Source organism: Rhinopithecus roxellana, chromosome 21, assembly GCF_007565055.1.
Source record: "Rhinopithecus roxellana isolate Shanxi Qingling chromosome 21, ASM756505v1, whole genome shotgun sequence".
Lineage (NCBI taxonomy): Eukaryota > Metazoa > Chordata > Mammalia > Primates > Cercopithecidae > Rhinopithecus > Rhinopithecus roxellana.
The window spans coordinates 34334314-34358245 of record NC_044569.1 but is presented as its reverse complement, the minus strand read 5'-3'; the positions used below and the strand labels follow the sequence as shown (position 1 = coordinate 34358245).

General features: G+C 46.2%; 1 protein-coding gene across 1 annotated transcript in view; it reads right to left on the bottom strand.

The window, feature by feature from the left end:
• Positions 1-23152, bottom strand: part of CNDP1 (carnosine dipeptidase 1) — a 40043-nt gene extending 16891 nt beyond the window's left edge. Inside the window, exons 1-7 of the mRNA XM_030925715.1 lie at positions 23086-23152; positions 17813-17938; positions 15421-15570; positions 13856-14018; positions 12578-12666; positions 7371-7571; positions 3235-3319 (exon numbers count right to left, since the gene is read on the bottom strand). Of these exons, the coding sequence (XP_030781575.1) occupies positions 3235-3319; positions 7371-7571; positions 12578-12666; positions 13856-14018; positions 15421-15570; positions 17813-17938; positions 23086-23118 (847 nt within the window). The 5' untranslated portion in view covers positions 23119-23152. The remainder of the gene's footprint in view (positions 1-3234; positions 3320-7370; positions 7572-12577; positions 12667-13855; positions 14019-15420; positions 15571-17812; positions 17939-23085) is intronic.
• Between the last annotated feature and the right edge of the window lie 780 nt (positions 23153-23932).

The following is a 23932-nucleotide window of genomic DNA, read 5'->3' as shown; positions in this document are numbered from 1 at the left end:
AAAAATGCTCATCGTCACTCGCCATCAGAGAAATGCAAATCAAAACCACAATGAGATACCATCTCACACCAGTTAGAATGGCAATCATTAAGAAGTCAGGAAACAACAGGTGTTGGAGAGGATGTGGAGAAATAGGAACACTTTTACACTGTTGGTGGGATTGTAAACTAGTTCAACCATTATGGAAAACAGTATGGCAATTCCTCAAGGATCTAGAACTAGATGTACCATATGACCCAGCCATCCCACTACTGGGTATATACCCAAAGGATTATAAATTATTCTACTACAAAGACACATGCACACGTATGTTTATTGCGGCACTATTCACAATAGCAAAGACTTGGAATCAACCCAAATGTCCATCTGTGACAGACTGGATTAAGAAAATGTGGCACATATACACCATGGAATACTATGCAGCCATAAAAAAGGATGAGTTTGCGTCCTTTGTAGGGACATGGATGCAGCTGGAAACCATCATTCTTAGCAAACTATCACAAGAACAGAAAACCAAACACCGCATGTTCTCACTCATAGGTGGGAACTGAACAATGAGATCACTTGGACTCGGGAAGGGGAACATCACACACTGGGGCCTATCATGGGGAGGGGGGAGGGGGGAGGAGGGAGGGATTGCATTGGGGAGTTATACATGATATAAATGATGAATTGATGGGTGCTGACGAGTTGATGGGTGCAGCACACCAACATGGCATAAGTATACATATGTAACAAACCTGCACGTTATGCACATGTACCCTAGAACTTAAAGTATAATAAAAAAAAAAAAAAAAAAAAAAAAAAAAAGATTTCAGATGCAGTTCCTAGGGAAGAAAACATTCATTCTGGTAAAACAGAAATTAACCTCCACTCCCTAAAATCGTGAGTTGCGTACTATCTGATTCGTCTGGAAACCATTTAAACTCTTTAAAGGAAAATGGCTGGGTGTATTCTGTCTCAATTGTCAAGCATGGGAAATATCATCCAAGAGCTATATTTCAGGAAAACTAGAAGGCCATAGAAGAATAGATACATAGATGATAGATAGATAGATAGATAGATAGATAGATAGATAGATAGATGAATGGATGGATGGATAGATGATAGATAATGGATGGATGGATAGATAGATAATAGCTGGATGGATGGATGGATAGATGGATGAATGGATAGAAAGATGATAGATGGATAAATGGATGGATGGATGGATAGAAAAATGATAGATGGATAGATAATAAATGGGTGGATGGATAGATAGATAGTTGGGTGGATGGACAGATGACAGGTAGATGGATAGATAGATAATGGTTGGATAGATGGATAGAAAGATGATAGATGGATAGATAATAGCTGGATGGATTGATGGATGGATGGATGGATGGATGGATGGATGGATGGATGGATGCATGGATGGATAGTTGGATGGATGGATAGAAAGATGATAGATCGATAGATAATAGATGGATGGATGGATAGCTAGATAGATGGTAGAAATATAGGTAAATTTCATTATTCACTTTGGGAGAATGAAAGAGAAAGCTGTGCAACTAAAAATGATGCTGAAGACCTTAAGAAGATTCTTCCAACACCTGGGCCATCTGGGCTGATTGTACCATGGCCTGGACTACTGAGGCCAAGGGAGTAAATGCTTTCTGGCAATTTGCCTGCTCAAAAGGGGCACATTATTAAACTTTTCTTTTTTTTGCTTTTTCTATTTCTTTCTTTTTTTGATAAAGGGTCTCGTTCTGTCACCCAGGCTGCAGTACAGTGGCACGATTATCTCAGCTGACTGCAACCTCCACCTCCCGGGCTCAAGTGATCTTCCTGCCTCAGTCCCTTAAGTAGCTGGGACTACAGGCCTACACCATCATGCCTGGCTAATTTTTGTATTTTTTGTACAGACAGGGTTTCACCATGTTGCCCAGGCTGGTCTCGAAGTCCTGAGCTCAAGCAATCCACCCACCTTGGCCTCCCAAAGTGCTGGGATTGCAGGCATGAGCCACCATGCCGGGCCATGTTGTGAAATTTGCATAAAGGAGCTATACATGTCAAGTGGAGCACAGCGAGGTTTTGCAGAGTCTAAAGCATAAGTAATGTGTGAACCTCTTTTTTAAAAGAACACCAAATTATGAATATAAAATGATGATTGTCCCTGCCAGGACTGTGGAAGGAGCTCTGTAAGTGAGGCCCCTGGAGTTTAAACTTCCTTAGCTTCCCTGGGAACCCACCATGGGCAGCCCTGATGCCTAGAAGAGCTGTAGGTGAATTGAGCCTGGGCAAACAGGCTCCCCGAGAAAAACACACAACTCCCTACTGCACACACCAGCAATCCATGGGAAATCAAGGACAGCACCAGGACAATCGGGGAACTCGTTGGCGTTGCTGTGCCACTCAGGGCCACAGCAACCTTGGAAAATGAAGCCAAGTGGTGCTGACGTATTTGATACCATTTCTGGAGTCAGGCCAGGGCAGGCCATTACTCACTGAAGGACATGCTGCATTCCAGCCACCATGACAAGTGCTCTGCACACATCACCTTTTTGCATCCTAAAAGCAATACTAGGTAAATAGAAGATTGTGCCCCTTTACAAATAAGAAATCGAAGACTAGAGAACTCAAGTAACTTGCCAAGGTCACGCAGGTGGTCTGTGGCAGAGCGAGGACATACCTGGTCATCCACACACAGAACCCACATGCTACAAGGTGTGGGCTGGTCCGCGGAGGGGCCAGTCTGTCGTGAAAAACGAGATGCTCTTGAGAAAGTGGGGGAAGGGCCTCATCTGGTGTGTCGCTTAGTTCCTTTCCCTTTTGATCACCCCTTGGTTGATTTATCTTCAGTCAAAAAGTCATGCCAGGTCTACCAAAGTTGAACTTGTGGTTCAACTGGCTTGGGAATAGCACACCCCACCCAGCCCGGCATTCTAGGAGCAGCAATAAGGGAGCCAGGGTGGCCTCTCAATCTTTTGTATCCTTTGAGTCTCTGCCCTCTTGTCCTTGAGTATGGCTGGATGTGTCACAATGTCCAATAAAAGAAAATGGAGGAACTGAAGAAGAGTTTTGCAGACTTACTTATAAGTGGAGGGAACAGTTAACCAAGGGGAGGAAAATCTAAGCATCTACACCCTTGTACAGAGCTGGTTCAGAAAGCAAGGAGAGGCACATAGAATCAAATAGAACTGTCTTTTAGTTGATCCCTGATCAACTAAAAAGTGAAACAAAATAAGGCATTACCGAGAAGAGCAACCAGATCAGCCATTGGCTCATGAAGGATGCCACCAAAGGTTCCCGAGTGAAAATCCTGGTCTCTGCATTTCACCTGTAGAGTAGATAAAAGGCAAGAGATACACTTCCTGCCTTGGTTGCTTTAGTGGAAGCATTTCACGTGGTGAAATACATATCTGCATGTGTCCCTCAGAACTCAGGTAGGCGACCTCCAGACCTGACTTCACTTTCCGTGTTTCTCAGTCATGGGTACTGGAGTTCCTACCCGCTGTCCATTGCTTCATTCCCACCATCTCCTGAATACCCTAAAGCTGACTCATTCCCCAGCTTTTCCACCACCTTTATTCTAGCCAAGATCACGAGGCTCTCCGTGGCCAAATAATTGACGTTTACACAGCTGTCTTCCTTTTGGTTTCATCCAATATTGTTGATCACTCCTCTTTCTGGAAAAATTCTCTTCCCTTGGTTTCTGAGAAGCTTTCTTCTCCTTCTTTTTTTCTTGCCTGCAGGACAATTCTATTGATATCTCCTGTAATAACATCTTTTCTTCCTCCCACCTCTAAAGCTTAATACTTGGCTCATCCTTCCTCTACATGGGCTTCAAGAGCTCACAGGATAGTGTTTATGTATACAGCACCCTTGACATAAGAGTGACTCCGTCTTAGAAAAAGACTCCATCTTACATTTCCTAAGGCACTTTGCCAACAGGGACTAGGTGTTCTGCCTGATCAATAAAGACTGCATCCAGCTGGATAAGGATATAACCAAACACGTTCTTCCACTATTGGTTCTCATCAGAGGACTTGGCAGTCATCAAACAACCAGGACGTCAGCAGTTCAAAACTTAACAGATACGGTCCTGCTGTCACTTGTGCTAAGAACCCAGCATCTGCCACCAAAGGCTCTGCCCAAATCAAAGGCTCTTCCTTACAAGACCGCTGGACCACCCAGGCCAGGCCAGGATTTCTTTTTGTCTATGTCACACTCCCTGGACTGGTTCATTAACCTGTTTTCCTATCCCTTTTCTTTTCTTTTCTTTTTTAAAATTATTTATTATAATTATTTTTGAGACAGAATCTTGTTCTGTGACCCAGGCAGGAGTACAGTGACACGATTTCAGCTCACTGCAACCTCTGCCTCCCAGCTTCAAGTGATTCTTCTGCCTCAGCCTCTCGAGTAGGTGGGACTACAGGTGCACGCCACCATGCCCAGTTAATTTTTTTGTATTTTTTTAGTAGAGACAGGGTTTCACCATGTTGGGCAGGCTGGTCTTGAACTGCTGACCTCAGGTGATCCACCTTCCTCAGCCTTGCAAAGTGCTAGGATTACAGGCGTGAGCCACTGTGCCCAGCTCCTTCTCTCTTGATGGTAAATGTTACTTTGTTTGTTATGGAACGTTCAGTCTATAACATTCACATATTGGCTAGGTATAGCACGATGTATGCTTTACAATATCGACTGCCTTGTGGAGTAGCTTGAGCCTGTGTGCCTGCAGTTCTGACTCCTGAGTGAATGGGAGGCACTAAGGAGAATTGCCTCCTTGGAAACTGCATGGAGCCCGTGGCTTTTATTATTGAGATAGCATCAGTAAAAGCCTGACATTGTGGAAAGACACAAACATGTGTGGACTTGGTTATCTCTGACCATGCAGTGCTCACGATAATTTAAGGGCAGGGATACTATTAACACCTCCATGCCCTTAAATGTTCATCCCTGGAGGTCTGACCTTCTACGTAAACACCAGACCTAAAACTCTGGGGTGCTTACAGCGCATTCCACTTGAGCATGCTTCCAGTTTCTGAAACTCAGGAGATCTAGACCTGGACTCAACCACTTCTGCAATTACTTCCTACCAGCATGATTTCTCCTATGCATGCCATATCCAATCAGTTACCAATTTCTACAGGTTGATTCTTCGGTTCATTCCCTCCCATCCTTCCGGCGCAGCTGGTCTTCACGGTGTTCCACTCCATCTTCAATGTAGTCCAGAGCAATCTTCGGTTTATTCACTTTAGCATTAAGACTTTCAGTTCACTAGGCAATAACGCTAGCTAAATTACTCTGGAGTATGGACGGTCTTACTTTGAAACCTTGAGCTGGCTGCCTCACATCCTGATGACAGCTCCTCTCCTCCTCTCTTGTAACTTTGCTGTACCACCTGTTCTCGGTCTTCATCAAGACGTCAGTCCCTTGACCCTTCCAAGATGTTCCACATTGCCCTCCTGCCTTTGTTTTTTCCCCTGTTCAACCTGAATACCACCATTGATCACCTCAGCCCCTCTGCTCAACACCTTGACGAGCTCTTCCTTACTTTCTCCACCACAACCCTCTGGAGTAACCTCAACCCCAGGGCCAGTCTGCCCCTCCGAGGCCTTCTCTGTCCCTGGCCACTGAGCATGCTGCAGAAGCCATCAATTTGCATGGATAGATGACTCCAGACCTTAACATTGCCTGGCCCTTCTTCATCCTCCCATCCGTTCTCTTCCCCCGTCCCGAAGTGACCACTTCAAGCCATCACTTCACTGCAGATACACTCACTTCCTGCTAAACAGAAAAAAACTGAGGCTAAGAGGGAAGACACTCTAGGACTTGGAGCTCTCTACCTACCCAAGGCCCTCACAAAAGAGGTTACTTTCCTCCCCTGGGTCTGGAGCTCGCCCCCTCCCACCTCCTCAGAGCCTTTGTTCTCAAAAATCCTCCCCCTCCCTCCCAGGTCTCCAACTGCTCCCTCTGTCTATTGCCTCCCAAGGACTTCCTCCAGCCATTATCCCAGCTCTGTCCCACTTTTCATAGCCATGTTTCCTGAAAGCGGGTTCTAGAGGACAGTCCCTGCTTCCTGTTTTCTCTGTCACTCCCACATCTCTTTAGTATCTGTATCTCACTAGAAGTAAACTTCCTGAGGGCAGAGACTATTTTATTCAGTCCTATACCCCCTGGGACTTAGCATCCTCCTATCTGACAAATAGAAGGCACTGTTTTTCAAATGCCTAGCCATATGTTTCCGTGTATGTGCTCACATCTGAATCTCAAAACTGCCTAGGGATTGGATAGAGCATGGATTATCAGCCTACACATTGCTATATGAGAAAACAGACTGAAATGATGAAATAATTAGCTGTTTACCCGGGAGGGATTTTTTTTTCTTTCTTTCTTTTTTTTTTTTTTTTTTGAGACGGAGTCTCACTCTGTCGCCCAGGCTGGAGTGCAGTGGCGCAATCTCGGCTCACTGCAAGCTCCGCCTCCCGGGTTCACGCCATTCTCCTGTCTCAGCCTCCCGGAGTAGCTGGGACTACAGACGCCCACCACCTCGCATGGCTAGTTTTTTTGTATTTTTTTAGTAGAGATGGGGTTTTACCGTGTTAGCCAGGATGGTCTCGATCTCCTGACCTTGTGATCCGCCCGTCTCGGCCTCCCAAAGTGCTGGGATTACAGGCTTGAGCCACCGCACCCGGCCCCAGGAGGGATTTTCTAAGTCTTATGCATTATCACAGGTTGCCTGTATTACTAGAAAAAGAGAAAAGGGGAAGGAAACTGACTATGCGTCAAACCTGAACTAAAGGCTGCATGTAATGACACAGCATCCTGGGAGGGGGCGTTATTGTGCCATCTTTCAAGGTGGGAAACCAAGGCTTAAGGTGAAGTCACCTGCACGAGGCTGGGCATGGTAGAAGCTAGGATTCAGATACTGGCCTCGGGCGACACCAATGCTCCTTCTCCTTCCCTGTAACCACGGCACTTAGATTTCCTGCCACTGCGGCCAGCAGGCCCACGCCAGGAGCAGGACACAGTACAGTTGCCCCTGCATTGATCAGGCAGTCTGCTTACCTCCCTGTGGCTGCCATACCTGCCTGCAAATCCCATGGCCAGAGTTTCCAAGCTTTGCTTTGTGAGTCACAAACCCCTGTGAATCCCCTCTCCAGAACAAGGTACACAGCCACGTCCACTCCAAGTGTCAGGGGGTTCATGACCTCCCCAAACCCTAAGACCTCTGCACCCATCCCACATCCCCTGAGGCTGTGTGTCCCAGGTAAGGCCTCTGCCCTCCGGAAAGCTTTCTTTCTTCCTCTCCAAGATCCCAGAATGGATTGGCGCTCCCATTCACAACCCCCACAGGTCTCCATCCATGCACTGCTCTCTGTGGATACCTCCACCATGAAGTAGCTGTTCCCCCGGGTTCCGTAAGTGATTGCTGGCTTCCTTTGGCTGATCCACAGGTTATCTGAAATTACGATGTAGTCCACACCAGAGAAGAATCGGTTCTTTTCTTTTTCCACAAGTTCCTCCAGGGCAACAGAGCCAGCCTCTTCCATCCCCTCAATGATGAATTTGATATTCACAGGAAGATCCTAAGTAACAACAGAAGAAAAAAATTGCACAAGTTGCCTGATGTGGTTTGGCTGTGTCTCCACCAAGTCTCAACTTGAATTGTATCTCCCAGAATTCCCACATGTTGTGGAGGGACTCAGGGGAGGTAATTGAATCATAGGGGCCAGTCTTTCCTGTGCTATTCTCATGATAGTGAGTAAGTCTCACGAGATCTGATGGGTTTATCAGGGGTTTGCTTCTTCCTCATTTTCTCTTGCTGCCACCATGTAAGAAGTGTCTTTTGCCTCCCACCATGATTCTGAGGCCTCCCCATCCATGTGGAACTGTAAGTCCAATTAAACCTCTTTTCCTTCCCAGTCTTGGGAACGTCTTTATCAACAGCATGAAAATGGACTAATACAGTAAATTGGTACCAGTAGAGTGGGTTGTTCCTGAAAAGATACCCAAAAATGTGGAAGTGACTTTGGAACTGGGTAACAGGCAGATATTGGAACAGTTTGAAGGTCTCAGAAGAAGACACAAAAACATGGAAAGTTTGGAACTTCCTAGAGACTTATTGAATGACTTTGCCCAAAATGCTGATAGCAATATGGAAAATAAAATCCAGGCTGAGGTGGCCTCAGGTAGAGATGTGAAACTTTTTTGGAACTGGACAAAGAGACTCCCGACATTTTGCCCCTACCCTAGAGATTTGTGGAATTTTGAACTTGAGAGAGATGATTTAGGGTATCTGGTAGAAGAAATTTCAAAGCAGTAAAGCATTCAAGAAGTGACTTAGGTATGGTTAAAGGGATTCAGTCTTTAAAGGGAAACAGACCTTAAAAGTTCAGAAAATTTGCAGCCTGACTATGTGACAGAAAAGAAAAACCCATTTTCTGGGGAGAAATTCAAGCCAGATACAGAAATTTGCATAAGTAGTAAGGAGATTAATGTTAATCCCCAAGACCTTTGGGAAAATGTCTCCAGACCATGTCAGAGACCATCACAGGCCTGGAGATCCAGGAGGAGAAAATGGTTTCATGGGCCAGGCCCAGGGTCCCTGTACTGTGTGCAGCCTAGAGACTTGGTGCCCTGTGTGCCAGCTTCCCCAGCTGTAGCTAAAAGGGGCCAATGTACAGCTCAGGCTGTGGCTTCAGAGGGTGGAAGCCCCAAGCCCTGGCAGCTTCCATGTGGTGTTGAGCCTGCAGGTGCACAGAAGTCAAGAATTGAGGATTGGGAACCTCTAACTAGATTTCAGAAAATGTATGGAAATGCCTGGATGCCCATGCAAAAGTTTGCTGCAGAGGTGGGGCCCTCATGGAGAGCCTCTGCTAGGGCAGTGCAGAAGGGAAATGTGGCGCTGGAGCCCCCACATGAAGTCCCTAGTGGGGCACTGCCAAGTGGAGCTGTGAGAAGAGGGCCACTGTCCTCCAGACCCCAGAATTGTACATCCACTGACAGCTTGAACCGTGCACCTGAAAAAGCTGCAGACACTCAATGCCAGCCCATGAAAGCAGGCAGGAGGGAGGCTGTACCCTGCAAAGTCACAGGGGCAGAGCTGCCCAAGACCATGGGAACTCACCTCTAGCATCAGTGTAACCTGGACATGCGACCTGGATTCAAAGGAGATCATTTTGGAGCTTTAAAGTTTGACTGACCCCTGGATTTCAGACTTGCATGGACTCTATAACCCCTTTGTTTTGGCCAATTTCTCCCATTTGGAACAGCTATATTTACCCAACACCTGTACTCACATTGTATCTAGGAAGTAACTAGCTGGCTTTTGATTTTACAGGCTCATAGGTGGAAGGGACTTGCCTTGTCTCAGATGAGACTTTGGACTGTGGACTTTCAGGTTAATGCTGAAATGAGTTAAGACTTTGGGGGACTATTCAGAAGTCATGGCTGGTTTTGAAATGTGAGGACATGAGATTTGGAGGGGCCAGGGGTGGAATTCTATGGTTTGGCTGTGTTCCCACCATATCTCAACTTGAATTGCTGCTCCCAGAATTCCTATATGTTGTGGGAGGGACCCATGGGGAGGTAATTGAATCATGGGGGCAGGTCTTTCTTGTGCTATTTGCGTGACAGTGAATAAGTCTCACAAGATCTAATAGGTTTATCAGGCGTTTCAGGTTTTGCTTCTTCCTCATTTTCTCTTGCTGCTGCCATGTAAGAAATGACTTTCACCTCCCGCCATGATTCTGAGGCCTCCCCAGCCATGTGGAACTGTAAGCCCAATTAAACCTTCCCACTCTGAGGTATGTCTTTATCAGCAGCATGAAAACAGACTAATACATTGCCCATTCACCTTTGAAGATGCACTGTTTGTTTGCATATAACATAAACACATGAAATTATTATTTACATTCAATGTATGAATGTGCATTCCTCACAGTTCTGTTACAGCAATGGAGTCGTTAACTATGGTTGTGAAGGAGAATTCAAGGTAACGCCTGGTGCGTGCCCTCCAACATGTCCTGCCAATTTAATGCTATGATCAAGAATTGGGGAAAGGAGCAGCTACAGAAAAGCACATTCTATACTACAGAGCTTCCCTGTGTGGCTGCAGAGGGAGGCATTTTTCTCCTTCTCCCCAAAAGGAATTTTTCAAGAAAGGTTAGGCAATTACAAATCACTTTTCTGTCCTCATAATTCTGAACATGAAAAAGGAGAAATTTCTCCTTTGAAAGACTGTTAAGCCTCGGGTTAATTTTTACTTCAAGTATCTGTTATTTTTCAACTGTGATTTCAATCTGCCTTTTAACTTATTCAAAGGCTTTGATCTTGCAGCAAAATGGAACTTGAGTTTTTTTTTAGTTAATATTAGGGCATGGAATAGCTTCTTTAAAATTTTTACAACATGCTTCTTCCCCCATTTGGTTCTGATCTTTTTGTATCTTTATAATTTATAACTTCATATCTTTGAGAACCACATTAAGAGGAGAGGTCAAAGTCTTTTCCTAGAGCACAGGATGCATGCAGAACTCTAAAAGTGATTATATGCAGATAAACAACATGCACACACTATAATCAGCTCTAATAAGTGGGCTTGACTCACCACAGATTAACAAATGCAACATGAGCACAGGATTTGTATGAGAAAGTAGTAAGTTATGTAGTAATTAAAACGAGAAAATTAGAAACTCAGTCATTCAGTTGGAGAAGAACTTTTGGGGGATAGAGATTTGTTCATGTTTCCTTTGTGTTTCTGTATGTCTTAGAAAGTCCATCTGAAGTTCTGAGATCTTAATATCCGAAGGTTCTATGTGAACACTGAACTAGCAAACAATTGCTAAAGAGTAGTTTAATCCTACTAAACTACTAAATCCTAAGAATTTTCTGGCAAGTCACTTTTAATAAAATACAAACCCATAGCACTCAGCATGGCAGGCCGCATGCATTAGCAGCTGGGTTTGCCAAGCCTCCCCTTGGCAGCTCACTGCTCTACCTGTGAAATATGGATATTAGTACTCACTCTGCCTCCTAGAAAATAACCCAGGGAGGGAATGTGTCCTAAGAGCTCTGTAGGCAAGGCAGGCAGAGGAGAAGAAGGGAGGGACCTCACACACCACCCCCAGTGCAGATATTTCTTCACTGAATCCCTGCAAGCCTGTGAGGTAGAAACTGCCTTTCCCACTTTGATCACAGATGAGGAAAGTGAGGCTCAGAGATGAACTGACGTGTCCAGGGCAGTGAATATGTCTTCTGTTTTCTTTGTGATTGTGTAATTTTCAGAGCTGAAATTTATAAAGCAAAACAGATTTTGGCTTTTTTATCGGAACAATCTTATAAATATTGCTATCCCTTTGAAGGAGAGAGAGAGAGGAAGAAAGAGAAAGAGAGGGAGAGAGAAAGAAAGGAGAGAAGGAAAAACAGAGAGGGAGACAGAGAAAGAAACCAAAGCCACATGGAATGTCAGGGCACAGGTGGTGTGAGCTTCATGGATAAGAAGCCACCTTTGCAGTGGTCAGCAGGACGCCACCGAGACCTGTGCTGACTTCCTGAGCATGTCTCTGTGAGATTCAGGAGTAGAGTCAGAGTACTTAAGTCCCCTCCATCTGCTTATGTCTCAGGAGAAAATAAACTTCTGAGAGGAAAGCCCCCGGCACCTAATGAAATAACCTTCAGGAAAAGACATCCCAGAAGCCCGGGTCTTCTCTGCAGGACAGGGTGCCAGCGAGGCCCCTCAGCCCTCAGGGCCTTGCAGCCTTGGACAGGGGAGATGGAACCATATCCCCAGGTTGACCGGATTCTGTTCCACAGAACAGAATCCGAGGCCCAGAGAGGTCAAGTCACTTGCCTAAGTTCACACAGCTAGATCCAGTCCTCTGCTGGCGTCTAAGTACATTCGCTAGGAGGGGGAGAAGAGTGGCTTGAGATAAAACCATCCTTGTGTTGAAACATGAGATAGTTAAAGGTACAAACCTGGGTCCTCTGGAGGCCGGAAAGAGGGGACCCACCTCCTCAAATCTGTACCCCTGCCTCTGCTCCAGAGCCCTTATTTGGACATCTAAAGAGAACCACTGTGCTCTCAGGGAAGAGATCCAAGGATTCCTGCGGAATGTCATGGAGATTCCTATCTTGATCATTTGCAAAGTAGCCGATACATTTTAAAAATGTGTGTTTGTCTCTGCTAACAAATCATACTTTGTGATAAGAAGAAAAAGAAGATTAAAAAAGACAAGATAAGATAAAATAAGGATTAAACAGAAAAAGACAAGTCCCATCAGATAGCAGCTTGGCCACAGGCTTGTTGTGTCTTTGGCTGTGTCTTGTTTTTTAACATGATTAAAAGTGCAGGCTGGAATCCATCCTCAAAGTATCAGCCTTGCCACCAGCTGCACTGCTCTGGGGAAGTTCTCTGACCTTCCCAAGCCTTACTGTCCTTATCTGTAAAATGGATACAATTGTTGCACACACCTCCAAAGATTGTTGGAGTGAATAAGTGACCTAAGGCAGTTTGCTCAGAACACAGCAAACAACTCAAAGTAAGTTGTAGTTACCATCCTCCTCCTCCTCTCTCCCGAACACAGCTGTCACCTACTTGTTCCAGGGCTCTGAAGGCGCTCACAGCATTGATCCAAGCCAAGACAGGGCCTTTGTTGTCGGTTGCTCCTCGTCCATAAAGTTTCCCTTTACAAAGGGAAGAAGAATGTTCAGAGAAGTGTGGACACCTCTGCCACATGAGTTAAAAACCAATGTTGTCTCATGGGTACCAATGTTAACAGTGCTTTCTATAATAACATTCCAGGCACAAATCTTGCTATGAAATTGCAAAGTATGATTTCTTATGTACAAATAAGACCGTACACAAGAGATCCTTGGATCTCTTCCCTGACAAATAGTACAGGCGTCAGCTAGTCAGATAAGACAAGTAAATTTGCAGTAGACAGATCCCACTGTCCTTAACAATAATTAGCTATTTTATCCAAGTTCACTGAAGAGACCCACCGGGGACTTGTTGCAGAGTACCATGTGGCATAGCCTCTCATTTTGGGATTTTACAATTAGTAGAAGAATGAAAAAAATATGTGTGTATATCTCTATTCACCTTTCTTCTTTTTCTTTACAAAATGTGAATGACATTTGATACTGTTCAAAAGGAAGGTGTGTGGCCTGGATAACTGTTTTCCTCACAACTCAAGGACCTCCATCCAGGGGCACAAAAGTGTGTTGTTTTTTTCACAAATGAAAGAAAACCGGCCTCAGTGAACCAATCAGTAGGCTATGAGAGCCGCCTCTCTATGCATTCTCCCTTTTTTTTTTTAGATGGAGTCTCACTCCGTCATCCAGGCAGAATGGAGTGCAATGGTGCCATCTCAGCTCACTGCAACCTCCGCCTCCCAGGTTCAAGTGATTCTCCTGCCTCAGCCTCCTAAGTAACTGGGATTACAAGCATGTGCCAGCATGCCAGGCTTTTTTTTTCCCAGACAGAGTCTCGCTCTGTCACCCAGGCTAGAGTGCAATGGTGTGATCTCAGCTCACTGCAACCTCCACCTCCCAGGTTCAAGCAATTCTGCCTTGGTTTCCCAAGTAGCTGTGATTACAGGCGCCCACCACCATGCCCAGGTATTTTTTTGTATTTTTAGTAGAGACGGGGGTTTTGCCATGGTGGCCAGGCTGGTCTTGAACTCCTGACCTCAAGTGATCCAACCACCTTAGCTTCCCAAAGTGCTAGGATTACAGACATGAGCCACCGCACCGGGCCTATGCATTCTTAATGACAGGGAGAGACCCGAAACCCAGGGACAGAGCCACATCTTCACCCCTTCAATCTTGCAAGCACAGCAGCTCCGCACTATAGCCCGGGTGCCTCACTGACCGTCCACCTCCGTCAGCACGTAGGGGTCTGTGAGCCACCCATTGCCCTGGTCGGCAGGCTGCACGTCCAAGTGGCCGTAGAAGCACACGGTGCCTTTCGTGGGATCATTCCCCAGTTCGGCCAGGATGACGGGAGGTATTGGAAGACTCTGACCATCAGGCAGCTGCAAAATGATCAAGAATCACATTTTTTAAAATGCTGTGTTGTTCTTCCAGAAAATTCAAAGACATGATATTGGGAGTCCTGGCCAGGCTATCCCTGGGTCCTTGGAGAGCCCGTGTCATTTTTCTGAGCATCAGTTTCTCCATCTCTAAAATGAGTCCCATGAAACACTTTTTTTTCTTTTGGAGATAGGTGTCAGTCCCGGCGCCCAGGCTGGAGTGCAGTGGCGCACTCGCAGGCTTATGTGATTCTCCTACCTCCGCCTCCTCACAGTAGCTGAGACTCCAGACGTGCGCCACCACGTCTGGCTACCTTTTTGTATTTTTGGTAGAGACGGGTTTTGCCATGTTGCCCAGGCTGGTCTCAAACCCTCAGGCTCAAGTAATCCGCCCGCCTTAGCCTCCCAAAGTGCTAGGATTTCAAGTGTGAGACACTGCACCCAGCCAAGACACTTTTAATTAAGATATAAAACCTAATTAAAAGTAAAGTGCTTCTTTAGATCCACATTGACAATTAGCATCATTAGCTGAATGTGCTCTTCAGTAAGAATGCAGATGGGCCGGGAACGGTGGCTCATGCCTGTAATCCCAGCACTTTGGGAGGCCAAGGCAGGCAGATCACAAGGTCAGGAGTTGAAGACCAGCCTGGCCAACATGGTGAAACCCTGTCTCTAATAAAAATACAAAAATTAGCTGGGCGTAGTGGTGCACGCCTGAAATCCCAGCTACTCGGAGGCTGAGGCAAGAGAATTGCTTGAACTGGGACTCTGGAGGTGGAGCTTGCAGTGAGACGAGATCACACCACCGCACTCCAGCCTGGGCTACAGAGCGAGACTCTGTCTCAAAAAAAAAAAAAAAAAAATGCAGATGACAACTGGCTTAAATTAGGTGGCTTAAATTAGGTGGCCAAATCCTAGAAAATGTGGACGATCTCAAGGTTCCGCAGTGCTAAAATAAGCACAGCAGGTGCTTAGCTTTAAGACATTCATGATGGAGTAGAGTTCTAAGAGATGGTTCTGATGAAAAAAACAGAGCTCCAGATACAAGGCCTTTGAGAAAGATGCATATGAATTTAAAGAAAAGGACAATTTCCTTTTCCTTAAAGAAGAAATTGGAACCTTGTGTCCAGGAAGTGAAGAGTACAAGGGGGTCCTTTCCATAATAAAGCGACCTTCACTTGTCATCTGCACTGGCTTCTAAGAGCCCATCCCACCCCTGGAGTCCTGATATGACTGGAAAGCAATAACACGGCTTCATTCGAGACCAAGGGAATGCTTCATCTTCATTAGGAATTGGGAGGTTTTGGTTGAGGATCAGGGTGAGCCTCTCCCTTGCCACCCCCGGAAAGGCACAATTGATGTCTAGAAGTAGCTGCTCCCTCGGTGGGAGGGAACACCACAGCACCTGCTGAGAACCCATGTCCACCGAGGTCACATGGGCCCCCAGGCGCTGCAGTGTGTCCGCGGCCACAGCCATCATTCTGAAGAGCTCTTGTCTGAAGCGAGGCACAGGCTGGACAGAGTCACTCTCGATGGCCACCCACTCCTTCAGCGTCTAGGAGGAAGAGTAAGCAGACCATTAGCATGGGGGTCCCACATCTGCTCTGGGGGGAGCGAGGGGAGGGCAGGAGACAGCGAGTCCCCAGGTGCTCTTCTGTTGATTGAGGACCTGAGGACCTATGACAGTGCCAGTGAACACTGTGACATTCAAGAGTAACAGACAGAATAGCTGGGGTTTTAATCAGGAATCTGGAGGCCAGAGACGCCTGGTTAGTATAGAAGGTCAGGCAGGGTGGGCTGGGAGAAAGAGGATGGTCTGGGTCCTCACTGGGTTCACCAGGGCTGTCAAGAAGGGCAAGTCCCCACCCACTATTTCTAATTATTAAGAACTGAGGAGCTGGTGGGTTCTCAGCTTTCTCCAGGACTCCCTGCTTCCCACACTTGGCCCTGGAAGCCTCCCAGCCATGATTGAACCCCACAGTGGCCTCCGCTGGGCTGCAGGTCCCTTCTGACATGCTCTGCACTTAGATTCCCCGGCCCGCCCCTCCCTGCTCTCCTAGGATCCCGCGGGCACTGTGACCTCGGGCTTAAACTCAGCCTGTCACAGCTGTGTGACTTTGGGCGGATTCCTTAATCTCCCTTAGCCTGAGTTTTCTCATCTGCACAAGAAAGTAATGCTCCCTAACAATAGGGTGATGGTGAGGACCACTGAGGTAACGTGTGCACAAGACTCAGCATGATGCCGGGCACCTGGCGGCCACTCCAGCAGTGCTGGCTGATATGAATGACTGATAAGAACCACTCACACACCGGGTTGGAACCTGAGTGGCTCATACTGAGACAGTCAGCATTTTTATGAAAAACTACACAGATTTACTGATCTTGGACTTTTCTTCCTGACTCATTTGAGTTTGACCTCTCTATCCTGGTAGTAGTGCTTTCATTTTTATTATGAAGGCATTTATCTAACCCTAATGAATACTGTGTTTTACATTTTTAAACTGGAATTTACAGAACAGAGACTGCTGGCTTCTCCCTAAGTTCAGTAGATTTGGGTATGTTTGAGGGACTTAGAGGGCTTGGGGTACAAAGTTCAGGGAGACCTCAAGGAGCTCCCAGTCTGGTGAGCACAGACAACAACACATCAGTGTGCACATGTGTCGGGGTGTGTGGGGATGGAACCAGATGGCCACAGAGAGGACAAGAGAGCTTAGGAGAGCGGGGCTGGGGAGGAGCTGGTGAATCTGTGGGCTCCAGCAAGCTCCTGCCTTCCCGCTCCTCCTCCTGTCTCCTCCTCCCCAGGCCTCCCTCTTTTTGCCGTTCCACCTCACCCTCCCTCTACTTTACCCCACTCCCACCCCGTATATGTACAGACCCTGTATGGTGAATTAGCGGTGAAGCAGAGGATTATAAACTTGGGAGGCTAAGGCAGAAGGATCACTTGAACCCAGGAGGTCGAGGCTACAGTGAGCTGTGTTTGTGCCACTGCACTCCAGCCTGGGTGACAGAGCAAGACCCTGTCTCAAAAAATAATAACAAAAAAATAAGAGGGCCAGGCCGGGTGGCTCATGCCTGCAATCCCAGCACTTTGGGAGGCCGAGGAGGGCAGATCACTTGAGGTCAGGAGTTCAAAATCAGCCTGCCGAACACGGGGAAATCCCGTCTTTACTGAAAAAACACAAAAATTAGCTGGGCATGTTGGCAGGTGCCTGTAATCCCAGCTACTTGGGAGGATGAGGCTGAGGCAGGAGAATCACCTGAACCTGGGAGGTTGTGATGAGCTGAGGTTGCACCACTGCACTCCAGCCTGGGCAACAGAGCGAAACTCTGTCTCAAAACAAATAAATAAATTAAATAAATGAATGAATGAATGGAGGAGATAAAATGCCTATTGCACACATACTACAAAACAAACGACGTTGCTGTTGAAGTTTGCAGAGCTCCCTGGCTCCCCAGCTCTGCCTAGGCCTTACAATAACGTCAGGTGGCATTAGGAATGGGCGACCTGATGGACCAGGGCAGACTCAAGCTCAGCGGAGGTGCTGGTCATCTCTGCGTGGACATCCCTGGATCAAGTGTGCTGGATATGAAGAGACAGTGCCCTTTGCAGGAGGAGTGGCTAGGAGGGATCTCTTCCATCCATCTAATGAATACTGAAGATTTTTAACCTAATGAGCAGTCACAGGCATTTTAAATGGAATTAGGCAAAAATATCCACATCTCCAAGCAAATAATTGTCTCACCCAAATACCAAAGGATGTAATCCATGCATTCTGTGTGTAGTTTCCTTCTCCTACCTGCACAAATTCATCCTGATGGAGGTCAATGTACTGGAAGACTTTCTCTAACAGCGCCGGGGGCAGGGAGTGTGAAGAGAACATGCCTCCTTCCAGCAGCAGCAGCACCGCCAGCAGGGACGCAGCCTGGAAGGGTTTGACACAGGAGGAACGAACGAAAATCAGCACCAGTTGCTGGACTTTGGACCTTCCAAATTCCTCAAGAAGGGTTGTTATCTCACACAGCTGCCTCCAGTCAGTCGGAATAAAATAATACAAGGCGGTAGAACCAAACATGTTATTTTTTGCTACATCTTTCCCCAAACACTTTATTTCCAATGCTAAAGAATTTTAATAAGACAAAAATCGAGTTAACAAGCTCATCTTTAAATAACATCATTCCATTTATTCCTAGGATAAGGTGTTTCCTTCTGGCCCCTTGGGGAGGCCAGTTCTGCTGCCCAAGAGTGAAGGACGATCTTTACAAGACAGAAAAGAGCAAGGTAGAACCAAAAACAAACATGCAAAAATCTTCCATGTGTGATGAACTGCTGCACTAGACGAAGGAATTTCTGAGCAATGCCTAAAATCCAGTGTTGTGGGGATTCTTTCTACTGGCTCCTGAAATCACAGTACTTTAACAAGAAAGGAAGAAAAAGGTCTGAGGTGGTGGTTCATGCCTGTAATCCCAGTACTTTGGGAGGTCGAGGTGGGCGGATGACTTGAGGTCAGGAGTTGAAGACCAGCCTGGCCAACATGGTGAAACCCCGTCTCTGAGAGACCCATCCACAACCCTGCCTCCTCCCTCCTTTCCCCTCCCTGACTCCTGCTCAGTCTCCCCAGCCCATCCACAGCTGGAATGATGCCACCTGGGTGTCCTCGAGAGCCTGAGAGCCAGCATTCCTCCTTGACGCCTGAAAGGAAGGTCCTGTGGCAAAGTGGGCAAGGGTCACCCCTTCACAGAGGCCCCCCAGAGCCCTGTCTGGAGTGGGAGCTGCCGGCATCAGGCCCAGGGGCCACCTGCACATCTGGAGGGGCCATTAGCAACATCTCCCCCAGTGCAGCCCCAGCCACCAGAGGCTGGAGAAGAGGAGGCAGGGAGTGAGGGGTGGGAAGGGCCAAGGTGGCTGCAGCCCTTGGTCAGACCCCCGACGTCAGGTTCTTGGCTGGGAAAGCCACCCGCTATCCCCAGGAGACCAGCTGGGCTCCACTGTAGAAGCCAAACCCACCCTCCTGCAGCAGGAGGAAGGAGGGGAGAGTTTAACCCAGCCTGTCTCTGTTAGTTTTGTCTCTGGAATCCCATCTTTTATTGTTTCAAATGTTTGAGATGTTTTACATTATAAAATTCTAATTGTTTAATCTATGATTGTTTAAATGCCCACCTTTCCATAGGTGGAGGTGAGCAGGGGTTGCAGGGAAAACAAGGGGAACTAGGCTGGTGAAGTGTCAGTGCCATCCCCAAGACCTTGAGAGACAGGTGTCCTCACAGCGAGAGGACGCTCCGCACGGATGTGGCCCCGCCAATGTTGCTTATTTTACAATGGAGCATCTGCAAGGCTGTTTGAAAAGCAGTTGGTTGAATATTTTACTTTTCATTCTGTCATTTTCATGGCTTCCTCTAATCCACTCTCCACGAAGCAGCCTGGGTGATTTTTTTAAAGGTAGGGCAGATAGCAAGACTCCCTGTTTTAGCTCTTCCAAGAGGTCCCATTGCCCTTGTGGTAAAGCAAATATCCCCATGGCCCCCAGGACTTACATGGTGGATCCCACCTGCTTCTCCAACCAGACCTCCTCCCTTGTTGGGGTACCATGCAGGGCCCCTCCATCACTTTCCACCTGTTCCCAAATGCATTGCTGAATCTTCCTCCACGCCCCTGCCCATCCCTTGGCCTCAAGCCCCCATGGAGCAAAGGTGAGCTGGGGAGCATCCAAACTGATGAGCCCCCCCAACACATTGCACAGGCATCTTAAATGAAATTGTGCACAGGGAGCTGTGTTCTGTCTCTTCTAGGAATTCACTTACAACAAAACATCTGGTCCTACTGAAAATGTCCCAGATGGCAAGAAGGAGTGCCTCTCCCTAACCAGAGTGTCACTTAGCACCTGGGGTCAATCCATCCCATGCCCAAAAGGACAGTCACTCCCAGGTTGTTCTACCTTCTGTCAGATCATCACTGAAATGCTACAGGGATGTTCAGGCTTCAAGAACTTTTCAGCCAGGATTCAGCTGGCACAAAATCTGAGCGACCACAGAGAACCTGTGTTCACAAAACAAGGCGGCAGAGTGAGAGTCAATGCTGGGTGAGGGCATGTGGATAAAGCAGTGCAGTCGGGGTGGCATCACGGGGAGACCACAGGCCTAACAGTCAGGAGGGCCAGCACCAAGTTCAGCCCTGCCAGATCCCAGCTGTGCTCCTTCGGGTACCTCTCTGAGCCTGAATTTCCTCAACTGTCATCAGGGACTGGAAGCCTCACAGCGGTTGAGGACCCAACCAAAGAGCTATAGAAAAATGTGTGGCTCCGAGCGGACAGAGAGCTCACCAGCTGTCAGGAAAGCAGTCAGACATGCCGTGAAATGCAGACCATGTCCCATTATGGGGTGGGGATGGTCAACAGCAGCATCTGGGAGGAAACTGGTGCTGAACACTGACGGGGAGGAAGGGTAAGTTTGGGGAAGGGCAGGCATTCAGGGCAGAAGTTTTAACCTCTGGAAGTTTCCTCTTTTTGAAGTAGGAGAATGTATCAAAACGTTCTAATAAGAGTCTGAATTCTGCTGGAGAATAATCGAGAGGAAATTGTAAAGTTTAAGAATAGTCATAAATATTCTGGAGAGTGAACTGGCTTAAGGACACACATACATATCAATCAAATAGAACTGAAAACCCAGAAATAAATCCTCACATTTATGATCAACTGATTTTCATCAAGGGTGCAGAGATCATTCAATGGGGGAAAAATAGTCTTTTCAATAAATAGTGCTGGGAGAATTGGATATCCCCGTGCAAATGATAAAGTTTCACTCCCTTCCTCACACCATATATAAGAACTAACCCAAAATGATCAAAGACCTAAATGAAAGTACTAAAACCATAAAACTCTTAAAAACAAACAAACAAACAAACATAGCTGTAAATCTTCCTACCTTTGGATGAGGTGATGGTTTCTTAGATATGACACCGAAAGACAAGATGGTTAAATTGGACTTCATCAAAAATAAAAACATTTGTGCATCAAAGAACACCATCAAGAAAATGAAAAGACAACACATAGAATGTGTGTGTGCATGGGGATGGGGGGGACTACAAATCGTATATCTGATAAAGGACTTATGTTGAGAATATAAATAGCAATTACAGTTCAATAATAAAAGAAAGCCAAATTTTAAATGTGCAAAGGATTTGAATAAATGTTTCCTCAAAGACAATATACAAATGGCCAATAAACACATGGAAAGTTTAGGCTTAGCATGATTAGCCATCAGGAAAACACAAATCAAACCACATGAGACACCACTTCCTACCCGCTAGGATGACTAGAATTAAAAAGCCAGACACTAACAAGTTTTGACAAAGATGTAGAGAAATTGGAACATTCATGTACTGCTGATGGGAACTCAAAAGCTTGCAGCCACTGTGGAAAACAGTCTGAAAGTTCCTTAATCTGTTAAACATAGAGTCACCATATGACCCAGTAATTCTACTCCTGAGTACATATCCAAATAAGTGAAAACATATGTCCACACAAAAACTGGTACATGATGTTTATAATGGCATTATTCATAGTAGCCAAAAGGCAGAAACAAGACATGTTCATTAATGAATGAATGGATAAATAAAATGTATATTTCACTGAAATATTATTTGGCTATACAAAATGATTTTCATCTTACATAAAAAGGAATGAAGTACTGGCACATGCTACAATGTAGACAAACTTTGAATACATTGTGCTAAGTGAAATGAGCCAGACACAATGGCCACGTATTGTGATTCCATTTACATAACAGTCCAGAGTAGGTAACTTCATAGAGACAGAAAGTAGTAGATTGGTGGTTACTCAGTGGGAAAATGGGAAGGGAATGCTAATGAATAGGGGTGCCTTTGGGGTGATGAAAATGTTATAAAATCGATTGTGCAATGGTTATACAATTCTGAATATACTAAAACATCATTAAAATTGCACATTTTAAATGGGTCAATTGTAAGGTAAAAGAATTATATCACAATACAGTCATTATACAAATAATCATAGCTATAGCCACTCATTTGACAAATACATTTGACAAATACATTATGGAGTATGAAAACTGTAGACAGAGGAAGCTATGCATTGGTTAAAAGCAGGGTCAAGGTGAGCAATACCCATTCACGAGCTGATTAAGAACTGCGTCCAGTAGGTGGTGCTGATGAGCCGCTCATGATCTCCCTGGCTGCCCTGCACTCAGAAGGACTGAAGCCGGATCCAGCCCAGCTCTGAGGAACTTAGCCAGGAGCCAGGGTCGGCAGATAAAGTCGGTGGGAGAGACTCCTCTGGCCCTCCAGTAGCCGGAGAGGGAGCTCAGGTGCGAGGAAGGCTTCAATAAAGGCTCTCGGAGACAACAGTGGCAACTTTTTTTTTTTTTTTTTTTTTTTTTGTAATCGATCCATCTACATTAACATTTGAGCTTTTATTTTTCCTTCAGACAAGTTCCATTAAAAAAAAATTTGGTGTTCCTCTCCAGTGAAAAATAAAAAAGGAAAGTTGGAAGAAGAAAACAAGCTGCAGGAAAAAAATATGAAAACAGTGATTGTTGTAAGGACAGAATAGTTCAGATTCAGCAGGAGCCTCCTCCTCCTCTGGCCCTGGGAGAGCAACTTAGCCCTGGTCTTGAATAAAAGACTGACCTGATGCCCTGATCTGATGAATGGCCGTGACAGCAGGGATCTGACAAGGGGAAGTGCATGACTTCATCCTCCCTCCCTTTTCCACAGAGCAGGGCAGCCTGCTGTAGTCCATTTGCTGTCCAGGTTCATGGACATTGACTTTGGGCATGAATCCCCACTTCACCATCTGACTGGGATCGGAGACTCCATCTGTTTTCCTCCTGTTCCTCCACGCCTCTGTTTTTGTTTTTGTTTGTGGGTGTGTGTGTTACAGTTGTGCTTGACCTTGAACTAGTTACCTGTACTAGGCTGTTCTTATTGTATTGCTATAAAGAAATGCCTGTGGGGGTAATTTACTTAAAAAAAAAATAGGGTTAATTGGCTCACAGTTCTGCAGGCTGTACAGGAAGCATGGTGCCAGGATCAGCTCACCTGGTGAGGAGGCCTCAAGGAATTTTTACTCATGGCAGAAGGTGAAGCAGGAACAGGCAGGTCATGCGGTCAGAGCAGGCACAAGAGGGATCACGGGAGGTGCCACACATTTTAAACAACTGGATCTTGCATAAACTCACTATTGCAAGGACAGCGCCCAAATACCTCCCACCAGGCTCCACCTCCAACATTGAGGATTACATTTCGACATGAGTTTTGGGCAGGTACACGTATCCAAACTGTACCATTCTGCTGCTGGCACCTCAAATCTCATGTCTTTCTCACATTGGAAAATACAATAATGGGCTGGGCATGGTGGCTCATGTCTGTAATCCCAGCACTTTGGGAGGCCAAGGCAGGCAGATCACGAGGTCAGGAGATCGAAACCATCCTGGCTAACACAGTGAAAACCCATCTCTACTAAAAATACAGAAAAAAAAAAAATTAGCCAGGCATGGTGGTGGGTACCTGTAGTCCCAACTACTCCAGAGGCTGAGGCAGGAGAATGGCGTGAACCCAGGAGGCGGAGCTTACAGTGAGCGGAGATTGTGCCACTGCACTCCAGTCTAGGCAACAAAGCAAGACTCCATTTCAAAAAAAAGAAAAAAAACAAACAAACAAACAAACAAAAAATGCCTTTCCAATAGTCCCCCAGTCTTCACTCATTCCAGCATTAACTCCAAACTCCCAAGTCCAAAGTCTCATCTGGAGATGAGTTCCTTTCACCTATGAGCCTGTAAAATCAAAACAAGTTATTTACTTCCAAGATACAATCAGGGTAGGACATTGGGTAAATGCTCCCACTCCAAAAGGGAGACATCAGTCAAAAGAAAGGAGCTCCAGTTCC